General features: G+C 36.8%; 1 protein-coding gene across 1 annotated transcript; it reads left to right on the top strand.

Annotated features, from left to right (window-relative positions):
* Positions 1-467: 467 nt before the first annotated feature.
* ngfb (nerve growth factor b (beta polypeptide)) lies at positions 468-19,115 on the top strand. Its single transcript, XM_007253342.4, has 3 exons — positions 468-692; positions 16,856-16,967; positions 18,078-19,115. Exon 3 carries the CDS (start codon positions 18,092-18,094, stop codon positions 18,698-18,700), a length of 609 nt encoding a protein of 202 aa, XP_007253404.1. The 5' UTR covers positions 468-692; positions 16,856-16,967; positions 18,078-18,091; the 3' UTR covers positions 18,701-19,115.
* Positions 19,116-27,685: the final 8,570 nt, after the last annotated feature.

Raw genomic sequence — 27,685 nt, 5'->3', positions numbered from 1 at the left:
ATGTTCTTTGAAGGTCATAAGACCTGTGTGCCACATGGCGACAGGACTTGTCACTACAGGTGTCACTGTGTGGAATGCCAGTAATTGATGTTTGTCATTGCGTTCTTGAGCTGACTATTTTAAGAGACCAACATCTGCACTGTTTACGGCTTCCCATCAACAGCCCCCAAAACAAAGACCACAGACCATAAAACAAGCTACTGTTTTAGATGTGCTGCACTCTACTTCCAAACTGTTCAAATATCCTAATATAAAATAATCCAATATTTTATATTTAGTCCTTTAATCAGTTTGCAGTATCTTTGGATTATTTTATTGCAATTTAGAGTTTACTGCAGATGTCATATTTAGCAGATGGTCTTCTGCCAATGAGATCATGAGGATAGTAAACAGGTCAGGCACTAGGACCTGGGGCTAGCTCTCTCCTGCAGAGGCACTGAGATAGGGACCCATTGCTCTAAGTTTGTAGGAATCTATTTCTCAACAGCTATTACAGAGTTGTGCTGCATTGGATGACAGAAGGATTTGGCTTCTCCAAATTTGGAATTTGTGATCTTTGGGCAGAATAAGGTTATTCTGGAGCTTATTCTGGAACTTGGAATAACATCAGCTCATTTCAGAATTCAGGGAGGTGACAGAAAAGGCACTGGCAAGGATCACTGGAAGAAATAAGAACACTAAGAACATTTGAGGTTTGAGACACTTTTTTCTACACTACACTTTCATTCTGCATTGGCTGTTATAGAGCTCTAAACAAGCTATATATTGAAAGTCTGCAAGCCTTTTGTTTGTGTATTATCTTAGATTTTTTGTTTGTTTGTTTATTTTACAAACATTTGCCAAAAAAGTTTTTTAGATAGATGAAATTATGTTATAGTAAAAAACATTTTTGGGAGCTATGGATATCATAACATAAAATATGAGAGTGTAAAGAACTGGACAAATTTATAAAGCTTGAATTGCCTTCTCATATGCTCTGTACTTATTAAACTGACTTTTCTGAGATTTTCTCTTTTGATTTGAATGCCCAAAGCCATTTAAGCAGCTCTTGTAAAATTGAGTGTGTGGTCCTTGTGATATGTTCTAGTTACTTTGTAAATATGGAAGAGTTTACTCTCATTATAGATTCTATATGTTAGCTGTTAGGTTTGGTTTTGCATAACTTTACATAATTGTATTTAAATTAAATTATTATTTATTTACATAAATAATCTTCTTCCATTTTTTTGAAGAGCTAGTTTGTCTCTCTATGATTGCGGTTGTGTGAATCTATGAAAAAGCCTGCAGGGGCAACCGGGTCCACAGACTTCACCAGTCTCATTTGTCCCATTGAGGGTTGGGGGTTAGAATGTCTCCCTCTCCTTCAAACTTCAGGCTCATCAGGTTACAATTGTGATTCAAACTACAGCAGACACACAGTCAAACACACACACATACACACATACACACACATACACAGAAAGGTATGCATACGACTCGTGTTACCTGCAGTTATACAGCATTGAGGATGTGAGATTGGCACCAAGACAAATCCGCAGCTCTTATGCCTAATATGATCAAACTCCAGACAGACTGTCATCACAATGCTGGTTATCATCACTCTGCATTATAACGTGATCACGATCAGGTCCGTCTCAGTTACTCCTCAGTCACTCATTACTCATTTATGAATACCAGTCATTACATCTCATTACATGCCTGGTGCACACATGCCAGCAATGGAGAGGAGCTCCTGACATTATTTGACATGTTGACATGCTAACACGGCCCTTTTGCGCGGCTTTTGAATATCTAGGTGTCTAGTTTTTTTTACATGGAATGTGATATATGAGGGAAACAACTGTAAGGCTGTGTAGCTGAGCAGTTATTTGCTGTTTGTATACTTAACTTCTGCTATCCTGTGTATCTGAATGTTTGACCTGATGTTTAGTTTAGGTGATCTCTCTGCTTATCTTGGTGGTATACAGGTCAAACACAACAGTTCTGATGTTCTCCAGACGTTTAGACAGTTCACGAATTGACTTGTGAACACCACTTTTTTTTAGCTTTTTCAGAACTGTAACTAACATTTCATTAAAGCTTTATACCAAAGATCATGTCATTTCAGAGATTGGGGTAGAATCCCAATGATTTGACGTCTGTTGAACAATAGTTTAGAATAGAATTGTGTAGTAACAAAGGTATTTGTTTAGGGATTATCAAATTATAAAATATTTTCCTGGGCAATACAGATTTGATTTTGTTTAGAGCAACAGATACTGTAAGTTTCTGACTTAGATCACTTGATTTCAACCTTTCCTTTAGTTAATGCACTCTCTGGCTGGAAAATCAAGAATTATACTCACCATGACTCACCTAAATCATTATGTAGTAACACCCGAGCACACATCCTTTTGTTTCACTAATCCTCCTTGCCCTTTTTTAGAGGAGTTACCACAACAGTCTTGAGGGGGTTCACTGTGTCGACCTCAGGGCTTCCCCCTGCCGAGCTGGGATTACCTGAAGAAAAACAGAAGAAACAGGAGAAAAGAAATGTGTGGCCCAGGAGCAGCACTATAAAAATAAACACTCTGTGCTGAGGACTGAGAGTCAATTATCAGGTCCAGACTAAATAGAAATTAACAGCTGGACTGGCAATGTCGTAATGCTCTTAAAGAGGTGGCTGAAGTGAAACCTTTGTCGGTAGGATTGAAGGGTTAAAAAAAAATTGCGTGTTTACCAAAAGACAAATTGGGGAGCTCATGCCAAATTGGACTCATGTGCACTGTTGCGAGATATTGATGCGGTCGGGTGTAGCGGAGTAGAGTAAACCCTGTCTCATGTTCCCTTTGAAGACACCAGCCACAGCACAGAAAAAGTGTGTTAACACGTGGCTTCAATTTTAAAGCAGTCTGATAAATGCCACCCTAAATGTATGCATCAAGTCTCCGTGCAGCACTAAATCTGATTTCTGATGTAAACACTGTAGAATATTTACAATTTTCCCTCTGAAATAAGTGCAAGATACGCAGGTGTTTACCCATGAGAAACTCTCTCACACGTCCTTTTTCCATTCTTCTATAAACTGTTGGAATGTATTATGTGAAGCCTTTATCTAAGACTTGAACCATAGCCAGCATTCTCTTTCGCCTACATTCTGTGACACTGTTCATAGTTTCCCCTGGTTTCAGTATCTAATACAATGAGTATCTTCAAAAATTGATGAGCATAATGTTTTCTGAGGGCATGCTTGGAGAGCTTTGAATGGATTGCTACCATATGCCATCTGCCTGGCAGTCCTAGTATATTTTGTGTTGTGTAGACATTTATTAGAATGGGCTTGAATTGCTTTATTTGATTTGTAATGAGCATACAGTGCAAAATGTTATGCATACTTTGACTAGTTCATTATTTAAATATTCTGTAAATAATAGAACTAGAATAAAACATTCATGATTCATGAGTCATGATTCATTTAAAGATGTTCAATGTTTCCTTACTCTTACTTACTGTGAACTCTAATTAAACTAACATGAAAAAAGTTATATTTTATTTTCTATGGCTATTTCAAATCAGTGTTTTAGTTGTTTAGCAGGTGAAATAAAAACCTAAACTAATTGATAATACAAATTAATTCATTCCCATTAACCTAACATTTGAAGTACAATTATTATGAAAAGCAATATTAAAAAAAAAACTAGTTTCAAGTTTAATTAAGGCAATTGTGAAACTGTGTTCTATGCTAAGTTCACTACTACGTGCACTGTAATTGGTATTTACCATCCATCTTCATTTAATAGGCCCAACATGTTTTGTTTCAGGTAGACTTTGCTTACATCTATACTGACAGCGTTATATTCCAACGCATTTCTCTTCTATTTGTGTGCACATCATCCGTGCATGTGAAATAGTGTGTGGCAGAGAAACACGTGCATATCACTTGCTTTAAGTCGTGTTTATTTTACTTGTGGATGAGCAATCTCCTGTGCTTCCTGCAGGGAGGATTTATGCATGTCATCTAAACTTTGCACCTAATTTCAATATTTAGAGGAGCCGAAGACAGTTGTATACAGCTGCCATGAAGCGTAATGTAAATCTGAACATCTGGGACGAACTGCAGTATGAAGAAAACAACAGGGGCAGGGACCCTCCTCACAACTACTAACTGCACAGCCTGAAGCTGAGTGTTTTTGCGAATGGTGTTCTATGGCAACTTGATTGTAGGCAGCTAAGCCCTAAAACACTTGGCTCTTTTTGTAACCCCTCCGGAGGCTTATGCTGAAATTGAGCAAAGCTGAGGATACATTCCTTTGCTGCCGACTCAAACACTCCACTTCGTGCTGAAGGTGATATTTGACACAGTGAGTTCAAAATCAGCTCATGGAACTTGAAAGATGTGATACAGGCAAACACTGTCCAATCTGAGATTTAGATTTTGGTGCTTTTCTCATTATATGATAACAACATTATATGATAATATGTTATTAGACCTTCGACAATGCTGAGAAACTACATGGATTAAGCCCAGTCCAAATATAGCTGTATAATATGAAGTTTAGATGAAATCTTTTATCGTTTATTTCTCCAAAGATATAGATCTCGCAACAGATGCTTTTAAAGCTCCACTAGGTAGGATTGAGATTTGGTGCTCGCAGGCTCCCCCTACAGTTGTAGAGTGTAATAAATGTTTCAGGCGGATTAGTTTCTCTTTCTTGTTTTCTGGCTTTCACAGACATATTTGGTCTCTTTCCAGCTTCTGTCAGAGTGTCTGTATGTTAGTTTGTAAAGAATGAACCAGTAGTCCTTGTAGAACTGTTAGAACTAAAGGTTGGAAAGCAGGTCGCAGTTCTCGTGAGCGCTGGTCGCGGTCGCCTCAGAAAACTTACAGAGTCTGGTTTGAGCTCAGAGGAGCTCCGGCACAGACACGAGAGCACCGCTGTTCCTCCTATTACACCTCAATGCAGCGCTGCAGTGAGGTTCAAGCTGTAATTTTACTTCTTTAAAAATATAAAAAATCAAGAAAATCCTACCTAGTGCTGCTTTAAGTCAGCAGTATACCCTTCATTTCTGACCAGAACATCAGCTTATATATCAGCCTCAAATATGCATCAAAAGAGATTTGGGTACATACTGAGACAGCTAATGAAACTGTCCTGATTGCGTCAGAGTAGTGAGTAGAGTTTACAGTGTACCTTCCTTGGAAAGAGTCCTGGTCCTTAGCCATAGACAGACATGTTTTTAAGCCTCTGAGAATGAAAAGGTCTGTTTATTCCTGAGCTACGTAATAGTTTACACTCACCTATTCTTAATGTCGTTTCCTTCTTTTACTGGGATCCGGATTTTTTTTCAGTCTTGCTTGTAAAGTCACTGGCTAACTGTTCTGATTCAATGTCAGTTTCTTTAGTTAAGCCAGACAGCTTTCTGCAAACCTCTTACTGCTCTCACAAAACAGGATCTTCAAACTTTATAGTTTATTTATTGGGCAGCTGATCTGTGGTGGGTGATAGGGAAGGCTGACTTCCAGAAACTTCCAGTCTGGCCTGAAAGGAGACAGAAGGGCCTGAGGGTACAACATCCATTGGTGTTGGGTCGGAGAGGTGGGCAGTCAGTAACAAGAGCATTTTCAATAATCTGGAGTGTGTGTTTCTGAATGTGTGAAAAGAGTTTGAGAATTAAGAGTTCAGATTTTTTTATTCAGCTCAACTGGAATTCCTATATTTAAAATTTCCAATATTTCTTAGCAAAAAGTACATTTTTCTGATGGCTTCTTGCATCTTTTTTTTGAAAGATGGGCATGTCCCCCAACTTTTATTCACCATCAGTGTGCAGTCTTGCCTACCAGGGTCTACCTTCCTTTGGGTATTCAGTTATATTTTATGTAATGTTTGTCTGTCGGGTCACAGTGTTGACCATAAGAACATGTTACATTTTGTTAACATTTTATTTACTGCAAAGTGTGAATTTCTGGATTAGAATAAAAAATTTACTTAATAAGTATTTTTTAAGCTGCAAAGGCATTCACATTAAAATTAAAGTTTAGTTTTAACTCCCAGAAAGTCCTAAAAGATAAACTCCCTGAGAAGTGCTACTTAAGTTTATTCGATAGTCACACACATATACTCAAAATGAGTTCATTTGAACTCACAGGGAGGTTATTTCATAATGCATTGCTGTGAGTTGTTACAAATAGGTGTACAGAAAAATACAATCTCAAGTGAAAGTGTATTTTTTTCCTGTGAACTAAAAAAAAAGAAGCACAGGGAAAAGAAGTTGACGCAACCTTTTAGTCGTATAAACGATGCATTTTTTCAGAAGGCAGGAAACATTTGGAAGCTATAATATCTGCCAAACTTGGGCCTTACTAAGTATTTACTGGATGGATGCCCAAGCCATTACATTTGCCACATTTGTTATGTTGAATATAAAAAAACTGGGCACTAAATGTTGTGCAGTGATGTTTAGTGAAGTCTAAGCCAAGGCTATCGACTTTCGCTGCTTGTTTGCGGCTCTGAGAGGAGGCTTTGAGATGTATTGCTAATAGATTTGTTTATGTACAGAATAAGAAAAGGGTTTAAAGTAGCAATCAGGAATTTTGTATCTGGCAGACTCGTTTTTTGGCACTGATAAATACATGCTTTCAAACACAAATGGCTTTGAGCATTCTTATCAAGGACTTATGCAGTGTTACTGTTATACAGTTATACAGTATTTTATTATTGTCTACATCACTTGGAACCAGAGGGGAAATCTGCAGGAGGGTGTGCGTGACTGTTATAGGTAACACTTTATAATACTGTTCCATAGTTAATAGGTAACTAAGCAGTAACTAATTAATAGTGCTGCATTAACACCTAAATATTTTCTATTAACTACCAGGGAGTACTGAATAATTACTCAGTAGATAGTACTGAACTAATGATTATAGTAGTTCACTATTAACTTCACAATAATTACTGAGACTTACATATCTCCCAGAGAACTACTTACTACTGATGTGTTCTTTATAATAACTACTTATTAATTACTGCTCAAATCAACATTAATTACTGAAAACCCTTACATGCCACCTGGGGAACTATAGATCTAAATCAGTCTACACAAAAATTATTCTATCAGTGGTGATATTAAAGGCATATTTGAGTGACACCATTTGTAGTAGTAGTAACCTTAATTACCTTATTATCATCATTATCTTCCGAATATTAGCAACATATAGTAAAATACTGCAGTGTGTCGTAATCTGCTTAAACCCCATTTTTAAAAGAAAAAAAATTATAAAAAATAACGTAATATTATTACATAGTAGACATTATTTATGTTCTCCAGAAGACTCTAAGACTGACTGCACTCAATTTAGTTTTAATGGTCACTGCTTTAATTTTCAGCACCAACCTTATAAACGTTCATCTTTAGCCTTGCAGTCTCACAGACTTTTAGTGCGCATTATTAGGGTAATTACGGTAATTCCACAGCGCCGGACCGCTAGCCTCTATCAGTGTGTTTATCTGATGCTGCAGGTTATTCTATCAGTGGTGATATTAAAGTCGGTGACACCACTTATCATATATTAACTTTACTTACCTTAGAATGCTCAATATCTTCCAAATGTGCAGTAGTCTGCTTAACCCCCATTTTTGTAATATTCTGTCAGTGTGTTACAGGTGTTTATTCTAAACCTGTGCTCTTCTTCAGTCCTCCTGGAGATGTGCTCAGTAGAAGTGATGGCTCACATACAGCTTTACTCTAGGCTGTGTCCAACATCCTTATTCTGGGGGAAATCATGTTTAAATGAATAAATATTTGTGTTAGATAACGAACTAGGCATCCCTGTGTTCTTCATAGATAATTAATAAGGGGTCCCTGTCTTCTTTTTTCGGGAGTTAACAGCAGCACATGGTAACCCATTACTAATGACTGAGCAGTTACTGTGTTCTTCTTTAGGAGTTACTGTAGATCATACCACAGTATTATAAAGTGAGAAACATGGTAACTAATTACTAATTACTGAGGAGTTACTGTGTTCTTCTTTAGGAGTTACTGCAGATCATACCACAGTATTATAAAGTGAGAAACATGGTAACTAATTACTAATTACTGAGGAGTTACTGTGTTCTTCTTTAGGAATTACTGCAGATCATGTCACAGTATTATAAAGGGAAATATACATTAATAATAATAATAATAATAATAACACACATTTAACCTAGCTAACTAACACACACACATTTAACCTAGTTAACTAACAGACACATTTAACCTAGTTAACACAATTAACCTAGCTAACACACACACATTTCCCCTAGCTAACTTAGCTTGCTAACTTACACACATTTAACCTAGCTAACTGACACACACACATTTAACTTGCTAACACACATATAACCTAGCTAACTAACCCACACATAAAAGTTAACTTGGCTAGCAAACGAACACACATAACCTAGCTAACTAACACACATTTAAACTAGCTAACTAACACACACATAACCTAGCTAACTAACACACATTTAAACTAGCTAACTAACACACACATAACCTAGTTAACTTAGCCAGTTAACTAACACACACATAACCTAGTTAACTTAGCCAGTTAACTAACACACACATAACCTAGCTAACTTAGCCAGTTAACTAACACACACATAACCTAGCTAACTTAGCTAGCTAACACACATCCTAAAGCTGGTTAACAACCCACAGAGTCCTCCTCTGATCCGGGGGTAAAATAAGCTGGAAAAGATCTCAATATCTTGATTACTAGTTTATGTTCAATCAAATACAGAAATATGAAAGCAGCAGAGTCGCTCTTAATCCTCTTCCAGCAGCAGCACAGCAGAGAATTTACACGAAGGACCAGGAGAGCTGCGTCCGCTGTGAAATTACCGTAATTACCCTAATAATGCGCAGTTAAATAAATCTCTGTGAGACTGCAAAGGGTGAAGATGCACTTTTATAAGGCTGATACCTAGTATTAAAGCAATGATTGTTACATTATTACTGTCTTACAGTCATTCTTAGAGTCTTAGATGCCTTCTGGAGAACTTTCATCAATGTCTTCTATGCAATAATATTACGTTATAATGTTGTTTTTTTCTTCCAAAAATGATGGTTAAGCAGAGTAATACACACTGAAGTATTTTACGATATGTTGCTAATATTTGGAAGGAACTGAGGATAGTAAGGTAATTAAGGTTACCACTACTACAAATGGTGTCACTTGCTTAATTCAAATATGCCTTCAATTATTATGCATTTAACTCAAATATGCCTGATTTAGATCTATAGTTCCCCAGGTGGGATGTAAGGGTTTTCAGTAATTAATGTTGATTTGAGCAGTAATTAATAAGTAGTTATTATAAAGAACACATCATTAGTAAGTAGTTCTCTGGGAGATATGTAAGTCTCAGTAATTATTGTGGAGTTAATAGTGAACTACTATAATCATTAGTTCAGTACTATCTACTGAGTAATTATTCAGTACTCCCTGGTAGTTAATAGAAAATATTTAGGTGTTAATGCAGCACTATTAATTAGTTACTGCTTAGTTCCTGCTTAGTTACCTATTAACTATGGAACAGTATTATAAAGTGTTACCCTGTTATAATATGGAGCTCTACACCCATTTCATACTGAGTTTGTCTACCCAGCAGGAACTCTGGACATCACGCCGTCACATTTCCAATCTGCAGCACATAAACGGTGCTGTCATAGCAGGGTTCTGTAAACTACACTGAGTAAAACATGTTAAAACAGCACTCTTCTTGGATAAGCGCACAAAACAAACATAGATTCTATAGAGGACCTTTTACCATGCGCAGATTCTGCTTTAGACATTCATATTGATTTGTGAATTCCACCTGTACTTGCTGATTTTAGATACAAGATCCAGCACATCTGTTTTGAATCCAGACAGTCTGACAAATGTGTGTCCTGTTTTCAGGAGTGCTCATCTATGGCTGTTAACTTTTGACAGTTATACCACTGTAATAGAGCTTTTACTCATATTAGACACTTTAGTTAATAGAAACAGAAAGCCTGTCAGGGAAATGGGAAACCCAACAGTTGGTCTCAATTGCACACCATTATCCTTTGTAGATTGCTCGTTCAAAACAACGGCCATGGGGCAAAAAGGTTGTCTTGGTTCCCAGATTCCTAGCAAGCTGAAGCTAGCTGGCAGGTGAAGCACACTTTCCTTTAAACCTCTTGGCCTAAAGCATCTGTCCATTTGGAGTGAATTTGCTCTTGGAATGTTTCCTTCTGAATTTAGACACAACTCTTATGACTGGTTTATCTTCCTGTAAATGAGACATTATTTTAGCAGTTCTATTGCTCCTAAACTTGTTATCTTATCAAAGTCTTATTGTTTCAACCAGTTAAATAAACTCAGAGGCAGTAAATACATTTTTATTATTCCTCAGTGATGAAAGCTTTTTTTTGTTTCATTTTGTTCTTCATATTTATCGTGTTATATAAATGTGACAGATGGTTTTCCTGCCCAGAATCCCAAGTGTCCGATAATTTAACCCACCTTAGAGTAAGTTTTACATAGAACAGAGTCTTACTGTCTTTGCTGGTCCCAAGTGAATGACACAATCCTGCGTCTCTGTGGAAGGTCTGTGATTATCCCAAACAGCTGGTTGTTTGGGAGTTGTTCGGGATTAGGCTTGTGAGATACGAAGAAATTGTGGAATGTGTGAGTTCCCAGAGAGGAAATCTCAGATGTAAACTCTAATCACCGCGCGAAAATTAGAACGGTTACGTTTTATTGTTTCTGGAAATGTCTCAACATCATTGCTGTAATATTAGGCCACTGTTTTGAAAGAGATGTCTTCTGCTGCAGGGCTGGGAACTGCTTTCAAAATGTATTCTATTACTGGTTATTGATTACCTTATTAATTGCAATCAGAAAAATAATATGTTATAGTGTCTACGCTAACTCAGCAATGCATTCTGATATCTGCAGCCTGTTTTTAGACCTCCCACTGGATCAGTAAAGTGCCGTTGACTGTGTTTCTGCCTAGTAAAAGCTTTCTGAACTGGTTTCCTGCTGACTGGTCATGTGTCACGTTTCAACAGTGTTTATAGTCTCTATTTACTGTACTTATTTATATTCACATAGGGAACTGTTGGTCATTTTTCCTTTCCGTTTGTTTCTTTGTGACTGGGGGGGACTCATACTCATAATGTTACACACATGTACATGACTGTACGTACAGAAATACAGCACAAAATGCTTAACATACAGTACATCCAGGGCTTTGCAGCTCAATCTGGAACAATCTTACGTTATAAATCTTGAATCGCATCAACACTTCCTCCCTGCCACATAAAATAGTCAGCTAACACCGAATCAACATCTAGATTTGGCCCTCAGGGTTGCCACTCCTCTAAGAGGTCCTGCAACAATGCAGACCACACACAGACATGCAGACAGACACACAACCCCTCTGACCTGTCTGTCTTACAGCGATAGCTGTCCTGCACATTCCTGAATGACGACCCTTCCCACAGCGGAGGTGTAGGTAGTTTACTGCTGGTCTGCTCTCAGATCGGTGGCACAGGTGTTTGTGGAGAACTCCACGCTGCTTTAAACCCCTTTAGGCTGCTTGTGCTTCAGCTGAACTGCTGTAATAATTCAGACCCATTTCCTCTTGTCATGGTCAGCACCTAAGGAATCAGACAGGCGTCAGTATATCACAGCAGGCTATGGAAAGCTACTGCTCTGTTGGGGAAAAGAAGCATGTCTCTATAGTATTATTTATATTGCTTTTTATGACAATAAAAAACAATATGATTTAAAACTGTTTATCAGTATTTGACATTATATTATAGTGCTATATGAACTTTTCTCTTTGTTGAGTTGAGTGACGGATATGTTGCCCGGAGGAAAAAGCCTTTGGGTGGGTTTTACCAAAAGGTTTTTAGGACTAAGAGGATTCTTAGATGGTCAAGCGAGCATCACACTGAGCACAATCTCTCCATGTTAAACTTTTGGGAAACTAGGCCCAGATCTGTCTTAAAGATTGTATGACATAAAAAAATACTCTTTTTGAAGCAAAAAAAGTGATCAGAACAAGCCTTTCACATTTAAAAATGCTGCAAGCTTTAATCTGACAGGGTTGAAGAGTCTTGCACTAAAATGGATAACGTCTTTCCATGTTATAAAACACTGTTGTACAAAAAGTCATTTACAATTAAGATGTTCACAGTATGTGCTTAACACTATGTCAACTATGTTAATACACTTTTTTTGGATAATATTTTATTTAGGAACAGTGTTTAAATATGGATCATAGCTAGCATAATATGTAAGTAAAATGTGTTGTTATTATATGTATTATTACATAGAGAAAATAGAAGAAAATCTTATATCTATTTGAACCATGGGATCAAATAGACTTTGCTAATGTAACTTTCTCAAATTCATGTCAGAACTGTTATTTATTCCAAAAGGGATTAATGACTGTGTTGTTACAGGTTGTATAAAATAAAAAAACATATAAAAATTGGAAAAAAAATGATACTTCTAAATGTAAATGAAACGTAAGCCTTTATTGCTAATTCTTTATTTTATGTATTTTAAAAAGCATGTTTATCTATTAATGTGAAGTAAACTACATTATAGTAATTTACATAATTAGGCATATATTTAAAGCTGTTAAAACATGTTTTAAATGCACTCCATTCAACCAAAGCATTTACAAGTATCCACCTATTACACCTACAACAGACAACAGGTGAACCCTGTTCAATCCTGTTCAGGGTACAGGAAGTACTTTGGCGTGACCTGACTTTTTGAACAAGGCTCAAGGCAGAGCAGCTAAGAGCAGAATGGCGGACATTAACAGTAATTTATAGATAGTTTATGTTTTTGTGTATCTCATTTATAAAAGAATGTCTTTGGAGGACTAAACGTGTCTCTTGAGTTGAGAGTTCAGATATTCAATTGCATCACTTCTTTATTTTTTGCAAGGACTGTTTAAAGCAGAATATGCAGTGATTTTGATAACTGATCATTTAATGATCATGATATATATATATATATATATATATATATATATATATATATATATATATATATATATACTTAATTCCCTTATTCACCATGGCTTAGACACTGCTAATCAAAAATAATCAACTGATAAGTTCTTAGATCTTGGTAAAATCCTACAGTCTTACAGAATCTAGAAGCAGGAAAACGGCACATTGTGGCCCATGTGCTCACACTATAATGAGTGATGTTGAGTGTGGTGTATGTGGGCTGGTGTTGGGTGCTGTGGGCCACTAGCTCTGAGCCAGCACAAAGCCACGCTTCATCCATGAGCTCTTCCACACATGAATGCTCACACAGAGCTCGACTGCAGGCACTGGCTTTTGCAGGCCTATGATGGTAGATAAGTATGTGTTTGTGTGTGTGTGTGGCTACGACTGGAGGGGTTCACATTACCCTTTGAAACATGTGCCACTGGGGAACTGTTACCATATGAAAGCGCTCGGTGTTTTTAGAGACAGATTATTCCCTCTCTGGATTCTACGTGTCGCCGGGACAATTGGTGGCCATGCGAGAAGGAATGTGTTAAACTGACTCCATTACAGCTAATGAGCTCTAGGTCAGCAACTCTGGGTTTGCTAGACCACCTCGGCAAGCCACACATACACAGAAAGAGCAGGCGTGCAGTGATGGAATAGGATAATGGAATAAAAACACCGCCGCTCAAACACTGCGAGAGTGGCATTAGTTTGACAAGCAAACTCTGGCACGGCCTGTATATGTCTGGGCAGTGTAGACTGCAGTGCGTGAGGATGGAGGGCAATAAGAGTTGGATAGACTGTGCTTTGTGTTAGATTTTGGCTTATTTGTGTGGTGGGAGAAGTAGTCAAATTTAATCCTGTGCAAAGCTCTGGTGGCTTGTGGTCAGAAGGTGCACCACCAGTATAGATTTCCTACACTTACAATGCAATTCTGTTTTATTTGGATCATGCATCATTTAAAGTAAAAAAAAAAAAAAACTGTGAAAACGAAGCTCAGCACAGTTTAACCCTTTAATGTCCTAATCTGAATTTTTTTGATTAGGAATATTTGATTTTTGTTTTTTTTGTTTGCCACAATAATAAAAAATAGTGTTTTTTCCCCTTTATGATACACATCCAAAAATGTTAGATGACAAAAAGCGAAAATACAAAGTAATAATTCTTAAGTGTCAGTTGTACAAACTTACATAATTTCATTCATCTAAACACGTCAAACTATAATATGCTGAAAATGTTGTGTTTTGAAAGATACAGATGATTTATAGATGAGAAGTTAAAAAAGCATACTGTTGAAAGACACAGTAAGCTATAGGTAATTTTACTTAACAAACATAACTGATTAGTACAATCAGGTACAATCAGGTTTGGGTACATTTAACACCTTCTTAAATAAGATATTATTTAAGAAGGTGTAACTTAAATATTAATATAAGTTAAAGGATTAAGGATTTCTTCCACAGATAAAACTTTTTCTGTAGCATAATTCTCACATCTCACATGTTTGGTTTCCTCGTGAAGAATGGGCCAATGTACAAGAGGCTGACAAATGACAAGAAAAACCTGACTAAAAAAGTAGAGAAACTTCAGAAACAAGAGCAGATGCTTTCAGTATAAAATGTTTGGCAGGCCAGCTGATCTCGATTTTGGATGAAGATGGCAAGAGGAAAATACCTAACTGACTCTAAAAGTGGGTTCACTATTGGGGCACGAATAGCAGGAGCATTAGTCACCCAAACTACTCAGCTGGCCAGTGTTTCAACAGGAAAAGTGTCTACAGTGGTGTCTTCATTTAGAATCTATAAAAAAAGACATTAATAAATGTGGTTTTCGGCACCCGTTCAATTCGTATAATGTTTCTGCAGAGATGAATATTGCGTGAAGGTTGGAGCACATATAGTACAGTGCAGAGTATAACTGTATAACTGGTCTTTTTACAAAAAGAAATACACATTTGAAGGTTAATTTATGTAAAAAGTACAGGCCCTGTGGGTGGGAAAACTTGGATCTTTAACGCGAATAGCCACAGCAAACCAATACATAACCAAAAGTTATTCTGATTGATGTCCTTTAACATTTAATAAAACATATCTATCATGACTGGAAATATATATTCTCATCCTAAATGATCATTCATCTTTGATTGTCAGTGCATGAGGACTTACTTAACAGTTTAAAAAAAGTGATGTAATCAGTGATTAAATCTTAGCTCACTTTAACTCTGATGGAAGATTTTGAACTGACATGTTCAACTGTAACTGGTCTATAAATCACATAAAAACAATAAATACACTTGATTCATTAATACTTGGATGATTTAAATGTTTTAAGACCCCTTTTCTTGTTGTAAACTTTACTGTATTGAGAATAGTATAGTACTTTAAAAGGATATATTACAATATCCAAGCTTTGAGACTCCCAAGGTAATAGTGGTCTTAATTTTTTAAATTTAAAAAGATTGGCACAATCATGAGTATTCCACTAGTGGGTTAATTTAGAAAGACACTCTGGGTTATAGAAGGCCTGTCTAGAGATGTGAGAAATGGTTGGATGGACAACCATCTCTGCAGCACTCCAAAAAAAAAGACCTTTATGGCAGAGTGACAAGATAGATACTACTGTTGAGTAAAAAGCATATCAAAACCAGAACAGTAAGTATTATGCATTGTGCATCATCTGGCTAATACTATGCCTGGGAATGAAACATGGTAGTGGCAGAATCTTTCTATTGGAGTGCTTCTTAGGGGTAGGGACAAGGAAACTGGTGATGATTAAAAGACAAATTAATTGAGTTAAATACAGAAACACATTTGGAGAAAACATCCTCCAGAGTGTGTGAGAGTTTACCTTTCAACAAAACAGTGATTCTGAAACTATGATACATTTACTACTAGTGATACGTACAGCATTACTAGTAGTAAGGGTAGCAAGGGTGATACTCCAGATAACGTCAGAAAATTTCTCAATTATATTAATAATTAACTTTCATAAACATTTGACCGGAAATGTTCATAACTTTACATATGTTTTTGTCTAGAGCGTAATCCAATAGACCCACACTTCTGTTTTTTACTTTCATAACTACAGTTATTTTAATTATACGTTTAACAGGGCTGATACAGAACCCTGTGTTCTGAATAATTAACCTAATAAACTTTCAAGTGGATGCCATGCAGACATTGTAGTTCTCTACATAGTCTTACACTTGTGTTATTTCCTTCTGTCTGTGTCAAGATATCTCAGTAGCCATACTGCATTGACCTAAAATAATAATGAATACTACCACTAATTTAAAGCATACAGCCAAAATTACACTGAAGTGGCTTTTGGCCTTTAAAGCCTCTGAATGTCCTTGAGTGACTTAAACCCCATCGACCATCTGTGCAGAGACCTGAAAACGGCAGTTCTCACACACTTTCCATCCAATTGGATGGAACCTGAGAGGCTCTGCTGTGAAGAAAGGGATAAACTGCCCAAATCCAGGTGTGCAAAGCTTGTAGAGACGTATCCAAGAAGCCTTGCAGCTGTAATTGCTGCCAAAGGGGCTTGTCCCGTACAAAGTATTAAATAAAGGGTCTGGATACTTTTGAAAGTATAACATTTCAGAAGCATCTCAAATCTTGTTTTTACTTTGGCATGAGTGATTAAGTGTAGATTGATGGGAAAATGGTCATTATAACCATTCTGAATTAAGTCTGCAATAAGCCTAGAGTCCAGTGGACTCCTATAAAGTTGATACTATAGAGGGTGTTCATACATAAGTACAGACAGATCCTGGATTTTTTTTTTTATTGTTCAGGCCTTTACAGTACATCATGACTGAAAATGTATTATTTGCCTGAAACAGAAAACTTGGAGGAGATGATCAGCTGATGGTGGATGCTCAGACCACAATGACCCAACAACACTCGCCCTGAGGTCAGACTGGAAAGAACAGTTCACCTGGGCACGTCTCACAGGTACAAACACACTAAAAACACACCCACCCCACCATTCACTTCTGTTTCTAATAATCAGGTCAAGCAATGACAAGCAAAGACCTTTACACAGTTTGCAGCTCTGACTTTCTACACAGTCTATACACTTCCTGTGCTGACCTTTAGATCAGGTAAATATGATAGGTACAAACTTTCAAAGAAACATTCACGCAAACCCAATGCTTTGATGGGCAGAAATAACAGAGGACAGGCCTGTGACATGCCATCATTACGGTGGAAGCTTGACTGTCTTATCATGCAGATTTTAAGAGAAAAAGCCATGACTTCCTGAGCCGGCCTGTCACAACAAAGTCGCTGCCTGTACAAGGCCTTTCCCACCTTCAAAGAGCTTCAACGTCACTCAGACCTCACTGCCAACACCCATCAAATGCTCCTTTATGGTTCTGTGGAAGTGTAAATATTCCTGAGTAACACTTTATGTCCCTGTTTTTTTTTTTTTAGTCACGTTTCTGTAAACATTTGAGGGTTTTAGCTAAATTCTCTGTTATTGCAAATGTCATGGACTGATTCAGTAGTTTACAACCTTCCTACACTGCATGGCGTCTTCACTTCAGGAAGAGCCTGTTTACTTATCTAATTAGTATAATCAAGTGGGAAAACCTAAACATGTGCTGAGCTGGTGTACTCCGGTACTCAAGGGCACAACTATATACTTAAAAAAAAAAAGGTATTTTAGAAGGTTCTTTGAGCAATGCCTAAGAGTAGGATGCTTGGTTTAAAAAAAAACTATGTAATTGTGAAGAACCTCTTAAAATGCGTTCAATAGACATCAAGGTTCTATGCCAGTTCAAATGATTTTTATAGTAGAATAAACTTCATAAAATGTTATAGCTCTTAAAAAAGTAAAGTATTAATACATAATATTCCACATTACCACAGTAACCAGTTAAGAGTTTATGCATGCATGCTACCCATTTTTATTTGCTAAAATCTTTTTTTGCTTTATAAAGCATAAGGGGACACAATTCACTAATTAATGTTGATTTAATATATATTGTGTGCTGATTATCATTTATGTGCTGTGTGCTGGGTTCTTTCATTTCAGTTTGTTATGTTGATGTTTTAATGCAGGTCCCAGTGTGCCCATGCAGTGGTCCATGCTAGCCCTGCTGCTCCTGTTCTGCAGCCACACTTTGGCACTGCGAATGGGTGATGTCTGCCCACAGAACGGCAACCAGGAGCAGCATGGCACCAGGACGACCCAACCCACACCCACTGTTGATCCTAAACTCTTCAACAAAAGACGCTACCGCTCACCCCGTGTGCTGTTCAGTGAACAGCCGCCTGATTCTGAGCCTGCGGAGAACAACGGATCAAAGGGCAGGACAAGGCGGCGAGCAGGGTCGCAGCCCCAGCACCGCGGCGTGTATTCAGTGTGTGAGAGCGTCAGCTTCTGGGTGGGGAATAAGACCAAAGCAACAGACATCTCAGGTAATGAGGTGCTGGTGTTGCCTGATGTCAACATCAATGACGTTAAGAAAAAGCAGTACTTCTTTGAGACCACCTGCAGCGGGGCCAGACCTGCGGGCTCGGGCTGTCTGGGCATCGACGGGCGACACTGGAACTCGTACTGCACCAACTCACACACCTTTGTACGGGCATTGACTTCCTTCAAGAACCTTGTGGCTTGGAGACTTATTAGGATCAATGTGGCCTGCGTCTGCGTCCTCAGCCGTAAGTCCTGGAGACAGTGACCCTCTGCCTGCAGGCAGCCCACCTCTACCGCAATACCAACCTTACCATAAGCCAATGAGTGCCAGCCTTAAGGATCTCCATAACAGCCCAGTAACATCTATATACTGGATCCTGGCTTTCATGCTGATGTTGTTACATGTGTGACATTCAGTACACATCAATCACAAGAGGTTTATGAAGAACGCATTAGTTCAACATGCCTCATTACTGTCAATCATTTAATGGCTTTATATGACTTCATGCAAAGTCATATGGTAAACATTATAGCAGAACATTTTACTATGCTATTATTGCTCCTGATGGACAGTATTGGTTGCCTTTGTGGTGACAGCATGAGGACTGCATGTATTTCTGTACAAATGTTGTTAATGCTATTGTTATTTATTAAATCTGGAGCATTCTGTTGTATACTGAGTGAGATATGCTGATTGAGTTAAACACTACACTTTTAAGGTTTAAAATGAAATAGTTCTAACATATATATATACATACATATTTATAACCTGCTGGTTAAATCAGTTGATGAAACCACATGAAAAAAACAAACAAACATAAAAACCATGAAACATTAAGAATTTTATATCCACAATGATGAAGAGAATCATGAATGATGCTTTGCTGTCTGCTGAAAGTGTAAAGCACCTAGATATCTACAATATTTTAATACATGGAATACCTTATATTTTAAATTTCAGATAGTTTGACAGGACATTGGGGATGAACAAAAATGGGCACTGAATTACTAAACTGAATTACCTAACTCAAACTCAAACTAACTCAAAACTGAATTGCTGAGGGGCACACATTTGTGTAAGATCTTGCTTTGGAACAAGTTAAGGTGAATTTATTCAGTTTACAGTGATATTGACAGAGTGAACAGAGTTGTTTCATTGCACTATGGTGACCTTTAGGGTGTGCCTAATGTTTGGGCATTGCAGCCTTGATGAGTAAAGCTTGTGGCTCCTCCAGAGTTTAGTCATTCTCTCTCTATGTGATCATCTTAATTGCATTGCATTTGCCTTACCTCAACGTTAAATGCTGTGAGCTACCACTTTCTCTGTTGCTAAGTGTGGCTTTATGTAGGCTGACTGCAACAGTGACCACTAATGCAAAATTAAGTCTTTAGCATTTATGAAGATGGTCATTTTTAGTTTGTCAGTTTATGATATTAACTGACAGTAGCTGATTGTCTTCAGTGGAAGCAACTATTCTACAGTCACAGTTCTTCAAATATGGAAGTTAAATCAAGTCAGATCTGATTGTTCTCAGAGTACTCAGAGTTTAGGGTGTTATTTAAAAAACTGATTTGTTTACCTAAATGGTTTAACACAAACCATGTTTTTTTCTCAAACCATTTCAGTTTACTTATCAGGACTTACAGAGACATATCTGCTGATGTCTCTGTATACAGAAGCATTTCAGTTATTCTGTCCAATACAGCCATCACCAGTGCTTATCCACTATCTACTATTTCACTATTAATGCTGGGAGTGTAAAGGCTAGTCTAAGCTTCATTTGAGAGATGGGGCACTGGCCAATTGCATCTTTTTTTTAAAGTGAAACACTTTATGAACGCAGCATGGGAAAGCTTAAAGTCAAATCTAAACAATCTGACCTATTTGCTATTGAAAAAGCTGTAATGCTTAGTAAAAAACATATAATAAACGAAGTATAATAAATACAACACCAAATATTAGCAAGCCATTACATATCATTTTTAAGCAATCATATGCAGGTAGATATTTACAAATACTCTAGATCAGGTATTTTTTGCTGCATAATAACTTAAGTGAAACATCTAAAATACAATTTAGTGTGTTGGCGAATGTTTACTTCTGTGTTGTATGCAACTGTTGAACATAAAATTACAAAAAATGACTAATATGACATGTGAATTCAAACTTTAGAAAGGTAGCTCGCCATTTGTCACAGCACAGTATTACAGTATTACAGTAAAGGGTTATTAGTGGGTGATTTTTGAGGATCGTCTTGGATTCGTTTAGCTTTGAAATGCCTTTGAAAAATGTGGGCCTACATATGGCATCACTTGTGGGCTGCATTTTAAAAATGCTTGGTGCGCTCTGTGCACTCTTTCCCCTGATTTAAAACATTCCAAACATGACCCACACAGGTTCAGTTGCTTTCCTGGAGAAAAATATCAAAGTTAAAGCTTGTGTGTGTGGAAGGCAATATGGAGTAGATCTACCTCACACCTTCCTCCAGATGGTATACTTCTCACAATTATGAAGGCAGTTGGAGGATACTTTTTTTATACGTTTACTCCAACATTAAAAAACGTTCCGTGGTTCGTCAGCAGACTCAACAAAGAGTCTGAGGAATATTTAAGAAGACCTGACCTGTCAAGTCCACCATTTTTTGGAGAAAAAAAATACAAAACATCTAAAACACATTCCAACCATCACAAACAGGTGTTTTCCTTCAACCAGACGTCTGAGCTTGTTTTGGTGTGGACAGGAATGCGTACGGGTTGTTCCCTGGTTGGTTTGAACTCCAGCAGTGCTGGAAAGACCTGTGTGAACCAAAGGGGGCGGCACACCAAAGGTCAGGTGCACGGCCTAATGATGAGGTCATGTCTGAGGGTCTGGAATGCTGGGGTTTAGATAGATAGTGTCAAAGATCAAAGTTCATGTAGACTTTCAGACAGGACTGTTAGCTTAGCAGATCATTAATGAGGGTTTGGTGCTTTTTGTGTTGTATAATTTGTAGTAGGGTCATGATAGGGAGTGTGGGCACGACACCACTGTGTAAACAGTGTCTTTCATTAACCACCTCAAACAATTCCAACCTCAAAACACTGGTTCGTCAAAACAACCAATGATTTTTACAATGTTTGCAATCATTTTACTGATCAAAAACTTGGAACAAAACCCATTTCAAACAATACCAAAATTTAAGAGCAAATGCAAAAGCAACATGTCTTTTTTAGTTTAGATGACTTTAAACTTCAAATGAACATCCTGTTACACATCCTTGTGCATTTTTAACAATATAAACACATGTAGTTTTAATTAAATGTGTATTTATTTCTTCTAATACTTCATAGGTTTCAAATATTTAGTAGGACACCTTTAAAACAAACAATTATTAATTATAGTAATATGTACCATATCTACTAATATGTAAAATAAGCTACCCAAAATAATCAAATAAAGCGTGAAATAGTCATACTTGTGGATATTTGGTGTATATATATATATATATATATATATACGTATATATATATATATTTATATATACATACGTATATATATATATATATATACGTATATATATATATACATATATATATATACGTATGTATATATATATATATATATACATACGTATATATATATATATATATATATATATATATATATATATAATAACCTGCAAGGCTCAAACTGTGTGTGTGTGTGTGTGTGTGTGTGTGTGTGTGTGTGTGTGTGTGTGTGTGTGTGTGTGTGTGTGTGTGTGTGCATTTGCATACTTGTTTCAGCAGTGGGTACAACTTAAAGTAGCTGAATACATTCATTAGAAGGTGTGTTCACAAACATCTTGACAAATAGAGAATTTTATGTATTTATTTACCTTTTTTTAACCAGGAGGTCACTTGAGACCATCATCTCTTTTTCGAGGGTGACCTGGCCAAGACTGCACACCATTTCCAGTTAATAAACATAATAACATAATACATGGGCGGCACAGTGGCGCAGTGGGTAGCACTTCCGCCTCACAGCAAGACGGCCTGGGTTCGATTCCCGGCTGGGGCAACCCGGGTCTTTCTGTGTGGAGTTTGCACGTTCTCCCTGTGTCTGCGTGGGTTTCCTCCCAAAGACGGCACGTTCAGGCTAATTGGAACTTGATTGAAATTGCCCCTTAGGTGTGAGTGTGTGAGTGAATGTGTCTGTTTGTCTGTCTGTGTCCGTCTGCCCTGCGATGGATTGGCGGCCTGTCCGGGGTGTATCCTGCCTTCCGCCCGATGCCTGCTGGGATAGGCTCCAGCACCCCCCCGCGACCCTTCACGGATTAAGCGGTTGACAATGAGATGAGATGAGACATAATACATTGATACCAGAATAAACATAAATCAACATGAAAGTACAAAACAGACAGAAAGTACATTTAGGAGAAGCAATTTCATGTTTCCATCACATCATTTTTTACCAAAGTTTTAAACTCACTTAAGGAAACCAACTCATTTAGATGTAATTTGTTTTGAAGTTTATTCCAAGACCATGGTTCAAAGTAGGACAAAGCTTTTCTGCCCAGTTCTAAACTAATCTTGGGGGCCTTGTAGAGCAAAATTCTGGAAAAATCGTAGAATCTGGAGAATCATATGGACTGTTACATAATCTGCAGTAACTGTGTTATTAGCAGATTACACAAATATAATGGGAGTTTTCCCAACAGAGGTTTATAAATAAAAACGTACCAGTACTGTTCTCTCCTTAGGCTTAACGTATAAAATATGGATAATAAAACACAAAGCACTGTGACACAATGAATCCGTAATCTAAAACACTTAAAGTGTTTACCATGCTTTAAAACTCAGGCAGTTCTTATTATGATACTAAAAACTTAGTCTTATCTTTAACAATATGTTATTGTTGTAGATAAATGAACAAATTGATTATTTTTGCAAGAAATTCCAAGCTTTTGATGGTAGAATCTCTCACTTTCTCTTTATTTTTCACGTAATCACTCTGGCTTTCACTCTCTCTTTCACTCACTCTCTCTTGCATTCATATAAACATCAATCAGTAGTCATTCAGCCTAGAAGAGCTTCAGATTATCAATCATTTCAAAGGATCAGGTAGACGTGCAACTGTCAGCCACCACATCTCTCATTCTCTTTGATGGAAGCATGAATAATATTCTTTGATTAATGAGCTGCAGGCTCAGGATTTCCTGCTCTTTGTCACCGTCCTCTGCAGGACAACACAGTACTAATTACAGCACTGAGCAGGGCCATGGTGTAGGCCATGTTTAAAATTACACAAAACCTCCACTGGCTCTGTTAAGCACTGGGAAATCTTTCTTAACTGTTATTTTAGAGTGGATTAGCAGCTATGGCTCTACAGCTGATTGTTTGTAGAACAGCTCCCTGAGGAAAGTGAGTGATTGAGCTCATTTTGTTTAATGTAGTTCTACATGGAATATTAATGACATTAAAGTGATTTGAAGATTGCAGCATGAACCTTAGAGATTTCATCCGAGTAAGACAGCAGATAAGAATGACTTCATAGTTGTAATGAAACAAAATTAATTCAAATATCCCACCAGACCAAGCTGCTCAGATACACATAAGCTGTATTTTTGACTGATGTCTCCCTCTAGTGTTTGTTTCTCATGTTTGCATGTTTCATAGAAACATTCTGAGTCATTATTTAAAAAGACTTAAAAAACACTCACTATTTTAAATCCTTTGATTAATCATTATGTTTAAAAGTCTTCAATCTACATGAAAGATAACCACATAAAAAACGTGGTTAACCTAGAGCTACAAACATTTTTAATTGTTCATAATGACCTTCTGTTCTGTTTCAAAGATACATTTTGATTATGTAAAACTATGTAAATTATCTTGAAATTTTACAGCAACAACAGGGTGGATCCTTTAAGCTGAGAAAATATGACAGACATTATGTAAAATCAATATAATAAATTGCTAAACATGCAGTATCTTCAGTCCCTTGGAAATAAAACTACTTTTTCAAAGGGGCAGAGTTGACCCAAGATGACATGAAATTCCTTGACAAATTTTAAATAACAGGATGTGTTTATTAAAATAGCTCAATGGATAATCGTTTAATGTCTTAATTATTAGATTTCTTTGAAAAAACATTAGGAACTATTCTCCCTCCCCACAGATTGGAGGAAATTGTACAAAATGTAGAACAATTCTTAAAAGTGAAGGTTACCATTCCTCTATATTTGCAATAATTAGTTCTTTTAGAGTAAATATTGAGAAATGCATACACATACATACAGTTACACAGTATGTAATTTAAACATCTATGCTGTGGACTCCAAATATATTAACCCATATCTAAATGTATCTTATAGACATATTTAATTAATTACATACTTCAGTGCTTAAGACCTAAATATTTTGTTATGGGTAGACAATTTTGGAAAGGAAAAATGTCATATATTTTTCACAGTGCTGCACAATTATTTAGCAACAGTGACATGGTGGGTTTGATACCCAGGTTTGGCAAGCTGCTATTGTTGGGCCCTTAAGCAAGGCCCTTAACCCTCACTGCTTTCTGAGCTTCCCAGGCCCCACACTGCTCCGGGCACATGTTCCCAATATCACAGTGTCTCTGAATGCACTCACTGGTGAATGTGTGTGTGTGTGTGTATGTGTGTGTGTTTACTGTTCAAAAAGGTTAAAGCCTGAGGCTAAATTCAATCTGTATGGCCCAGCACAAATATGGTGTATAGTTGCCTTCCCTTGTAAAATACATAATCTCAAAAAACATACTGCACTTTTCAGACAGCCTTTTACTTAAACATGATTTTAGAAGGAAATATCACATTTTCAGCCACTAGGAGGAGACCTGCTTCTAGACACATCATGGGGAACTCCAGTATGTCAAAGACTTTTGGTGACTTCTCTGCATAAATCTGCACTTTCAGCAGTAGTTAATTATCAGGTTAAATGATCAGATGGGTCAGGTGGGATATCAGATGGGGGTCAGAGGATTTAGAATTAGCAACTGTGCTGAACATCTTCAGTTCCTCACCCATGTGTTTAAGGCCAGATTTCAAAATTGACCGATCACTATGTATGTTGTGAAGATAGCCTGACTTAAAAGTTGTGTACTTGTAGCCTCTAGATCAAGAGTTTCCCATTTAAAACTGTCCATTTCTAAACATTTCTAAAATTTCCTGGGGGCTGAAGGAACTTCCGACAGCTTCTCAGTGGGGTGGATTTTAGGAGCTTATAATGGTAATGTATTTATTTGTTTAATATATTTTACTCTACACATCAGTATTTGTAATGTTAGCAGTTATTACTGGTTACTCCTTACTGAGATAGCAGAACATTTTCCAGGGTCAATATCAATATAATGTGCATTTCTGTCCAGAGTGTAATTGCTTATATTTCAAACAGACTTTGTGCAACAATAGATTTATTGTCCACCCGGTCTTGCAGCTTGTCATTAGAGGATGGGTGCATGCATGACAGGAAATAAAAAAATGTTTAAATTTGTATCCAGCCCTACATAAGGGATTTCCAAGATTGGAATGCTATGTTTTCAAGTGAAAGAACATTGATGAGAGAAAGCATGATGTGCTACAATACATGAGTGTGTATACAATTTATGTTTTAATTTGCAAATTAATACCTCTCTAATGTTCAGATCATTTTAGGAATGTACATATTTAACAGAGTGGTGAATAGATAACTAAGATAGATGCTAACAAGATTGCTTGCTCAGGGTTTCTGTATAGAGTAACTAGATTCTCCTTTGGATGGTAATGATGGTCAACCAGCTTGATCATAGTTAAAGTTGGTCAGAAACAATCAAACTAACACAAAAAAAACATTTTATAGCACAACTATAGCTATAGCACAGCTATTTTTTTTGCCAGGTGTATGTTCCATGATTTAAGATTCCTTTTTTTCCAATGTGTGTGTGTGTGTTGGGATGGGGGATGGGGTTGGTGCTTCAAGAACATCAAATTACAGCATTATGGTGACCTGAGTATCTGTTTTGGCATCAAAGTCTTGAAATACCTGTCTGCTTACATGCAAGCAATGGAGTAATCTTTGAGTGAAATGTACAGCAAAAAAGACTAGAAATGAATGTAAAAGAAATATATCTGTATTGAAAAATACAGGATAAAGCTGTGTGTCTCAAAAAAGGTAAATATTCCTTACTTTTTTAGATAAATTGATGAAACATAATAATAATAATAATAATGATATTAGTAGTAGTAGTAGTAGTATTTGATTTAATTTTATTCATGATAAACATGAAGACAGCTATGAAGAGACATCAGAGCATGGGATGCCCTGAGTATGACCCCATGCCAACAGACAATAGAATCTTAGTGTGAAGGGAACTGACAGTGATTGTGAGTGATGTGTTGTTTAGTGAAAGAGAGAGAAAGAAAAAGAGAGAGAGTGAGAATGAGGAACACTCTCAGTGTCTGGTCACATGAGGAGGCTATGAACAGCATACTTGGTCTTGCAAGTCTTTGCAAGATCTGTTCACAGTTTTAAAAAGCAATAAAGAAGATAAATAATGCTCTATTCATAAAACACGACTAAACTAAACATTGCTGCACTGTGGACATCAACTGGCTTAAAGAAAGCAGAGTTTGACACTTACCACAACAGAATTATAAATATGAAGTGAAGGTGTGAAAATGAAAAAGTAGGTCAGAAAAAGTGTGATCATTAACCTACTTAAGAACCTTGAACACACGCCCCAGGATATGGATTGATGCACATTTATTACACTGTTAAACCTTTTAGATCTCAACGTGGAAAACATATCCAATACTATTAGAATATGTTATATAAACACAGCAAAACACATTATATGCTGTATTTTTGTATACAAAAAACATAAATTCCCTCTACTATAACTCTTCCATTTTAGTGGTAAATTAAATGGTTGCATTATCTTGTTCAGTTGGATATAGCATTTTAATATTGCAGTAAACAAACAAATAAAAGTGTAGCATAGGAACAACAGTTCTGCACTTGGATTAACTGGTTGTTTTTTAAATCCTAATTAATAAAATACATGCAATATGATATTAACATTTTTTTTAAACAAAAGCTTCTCTTTCATTTTTTTGAAAATAATTAAATGGTAATTAATCGCAAACTCTCCTTTAGTTGTGTGGATATTTCATGATCAAAGGATCAACCAAAATTACATTTTTTCAATTTCCCATTACAATATACTATTTTTCACTGCTAAAATCACAAAGCATATGCCACCCCTTTTTGTGTGCAT

Source organism: Astyanax mexicanus, chromosome 5 (genome assembly GCF_023375975.1).
Source record: "Astyanax mexicanus isolate ESR-SI-001 chromosome 5, AstMex3_surface, whole genome shotgun sequence".
Lineage (NCBI taxonomy): Eukaryota > Metazoa > Chordata > Actinopteri > Characiformes > Acestrorhamphidae > Astyanax > Astyanax mexicanus.
The sequence above is the reverse complement of the archived record's forward strand: the minus strand, read 5'-3'. Positions and strand labels throughout refer to the sequence as shown.

What these genes read in the sequence shown, in the direction of transcription:
- ngfb (XM_007253342.4), top strand. Translation starts at nt 18,092, where the DNA reads ATGCAGTGGTCCATGCTAGCCCTGCTGCTCCTGTTCTGCAGCCACACT.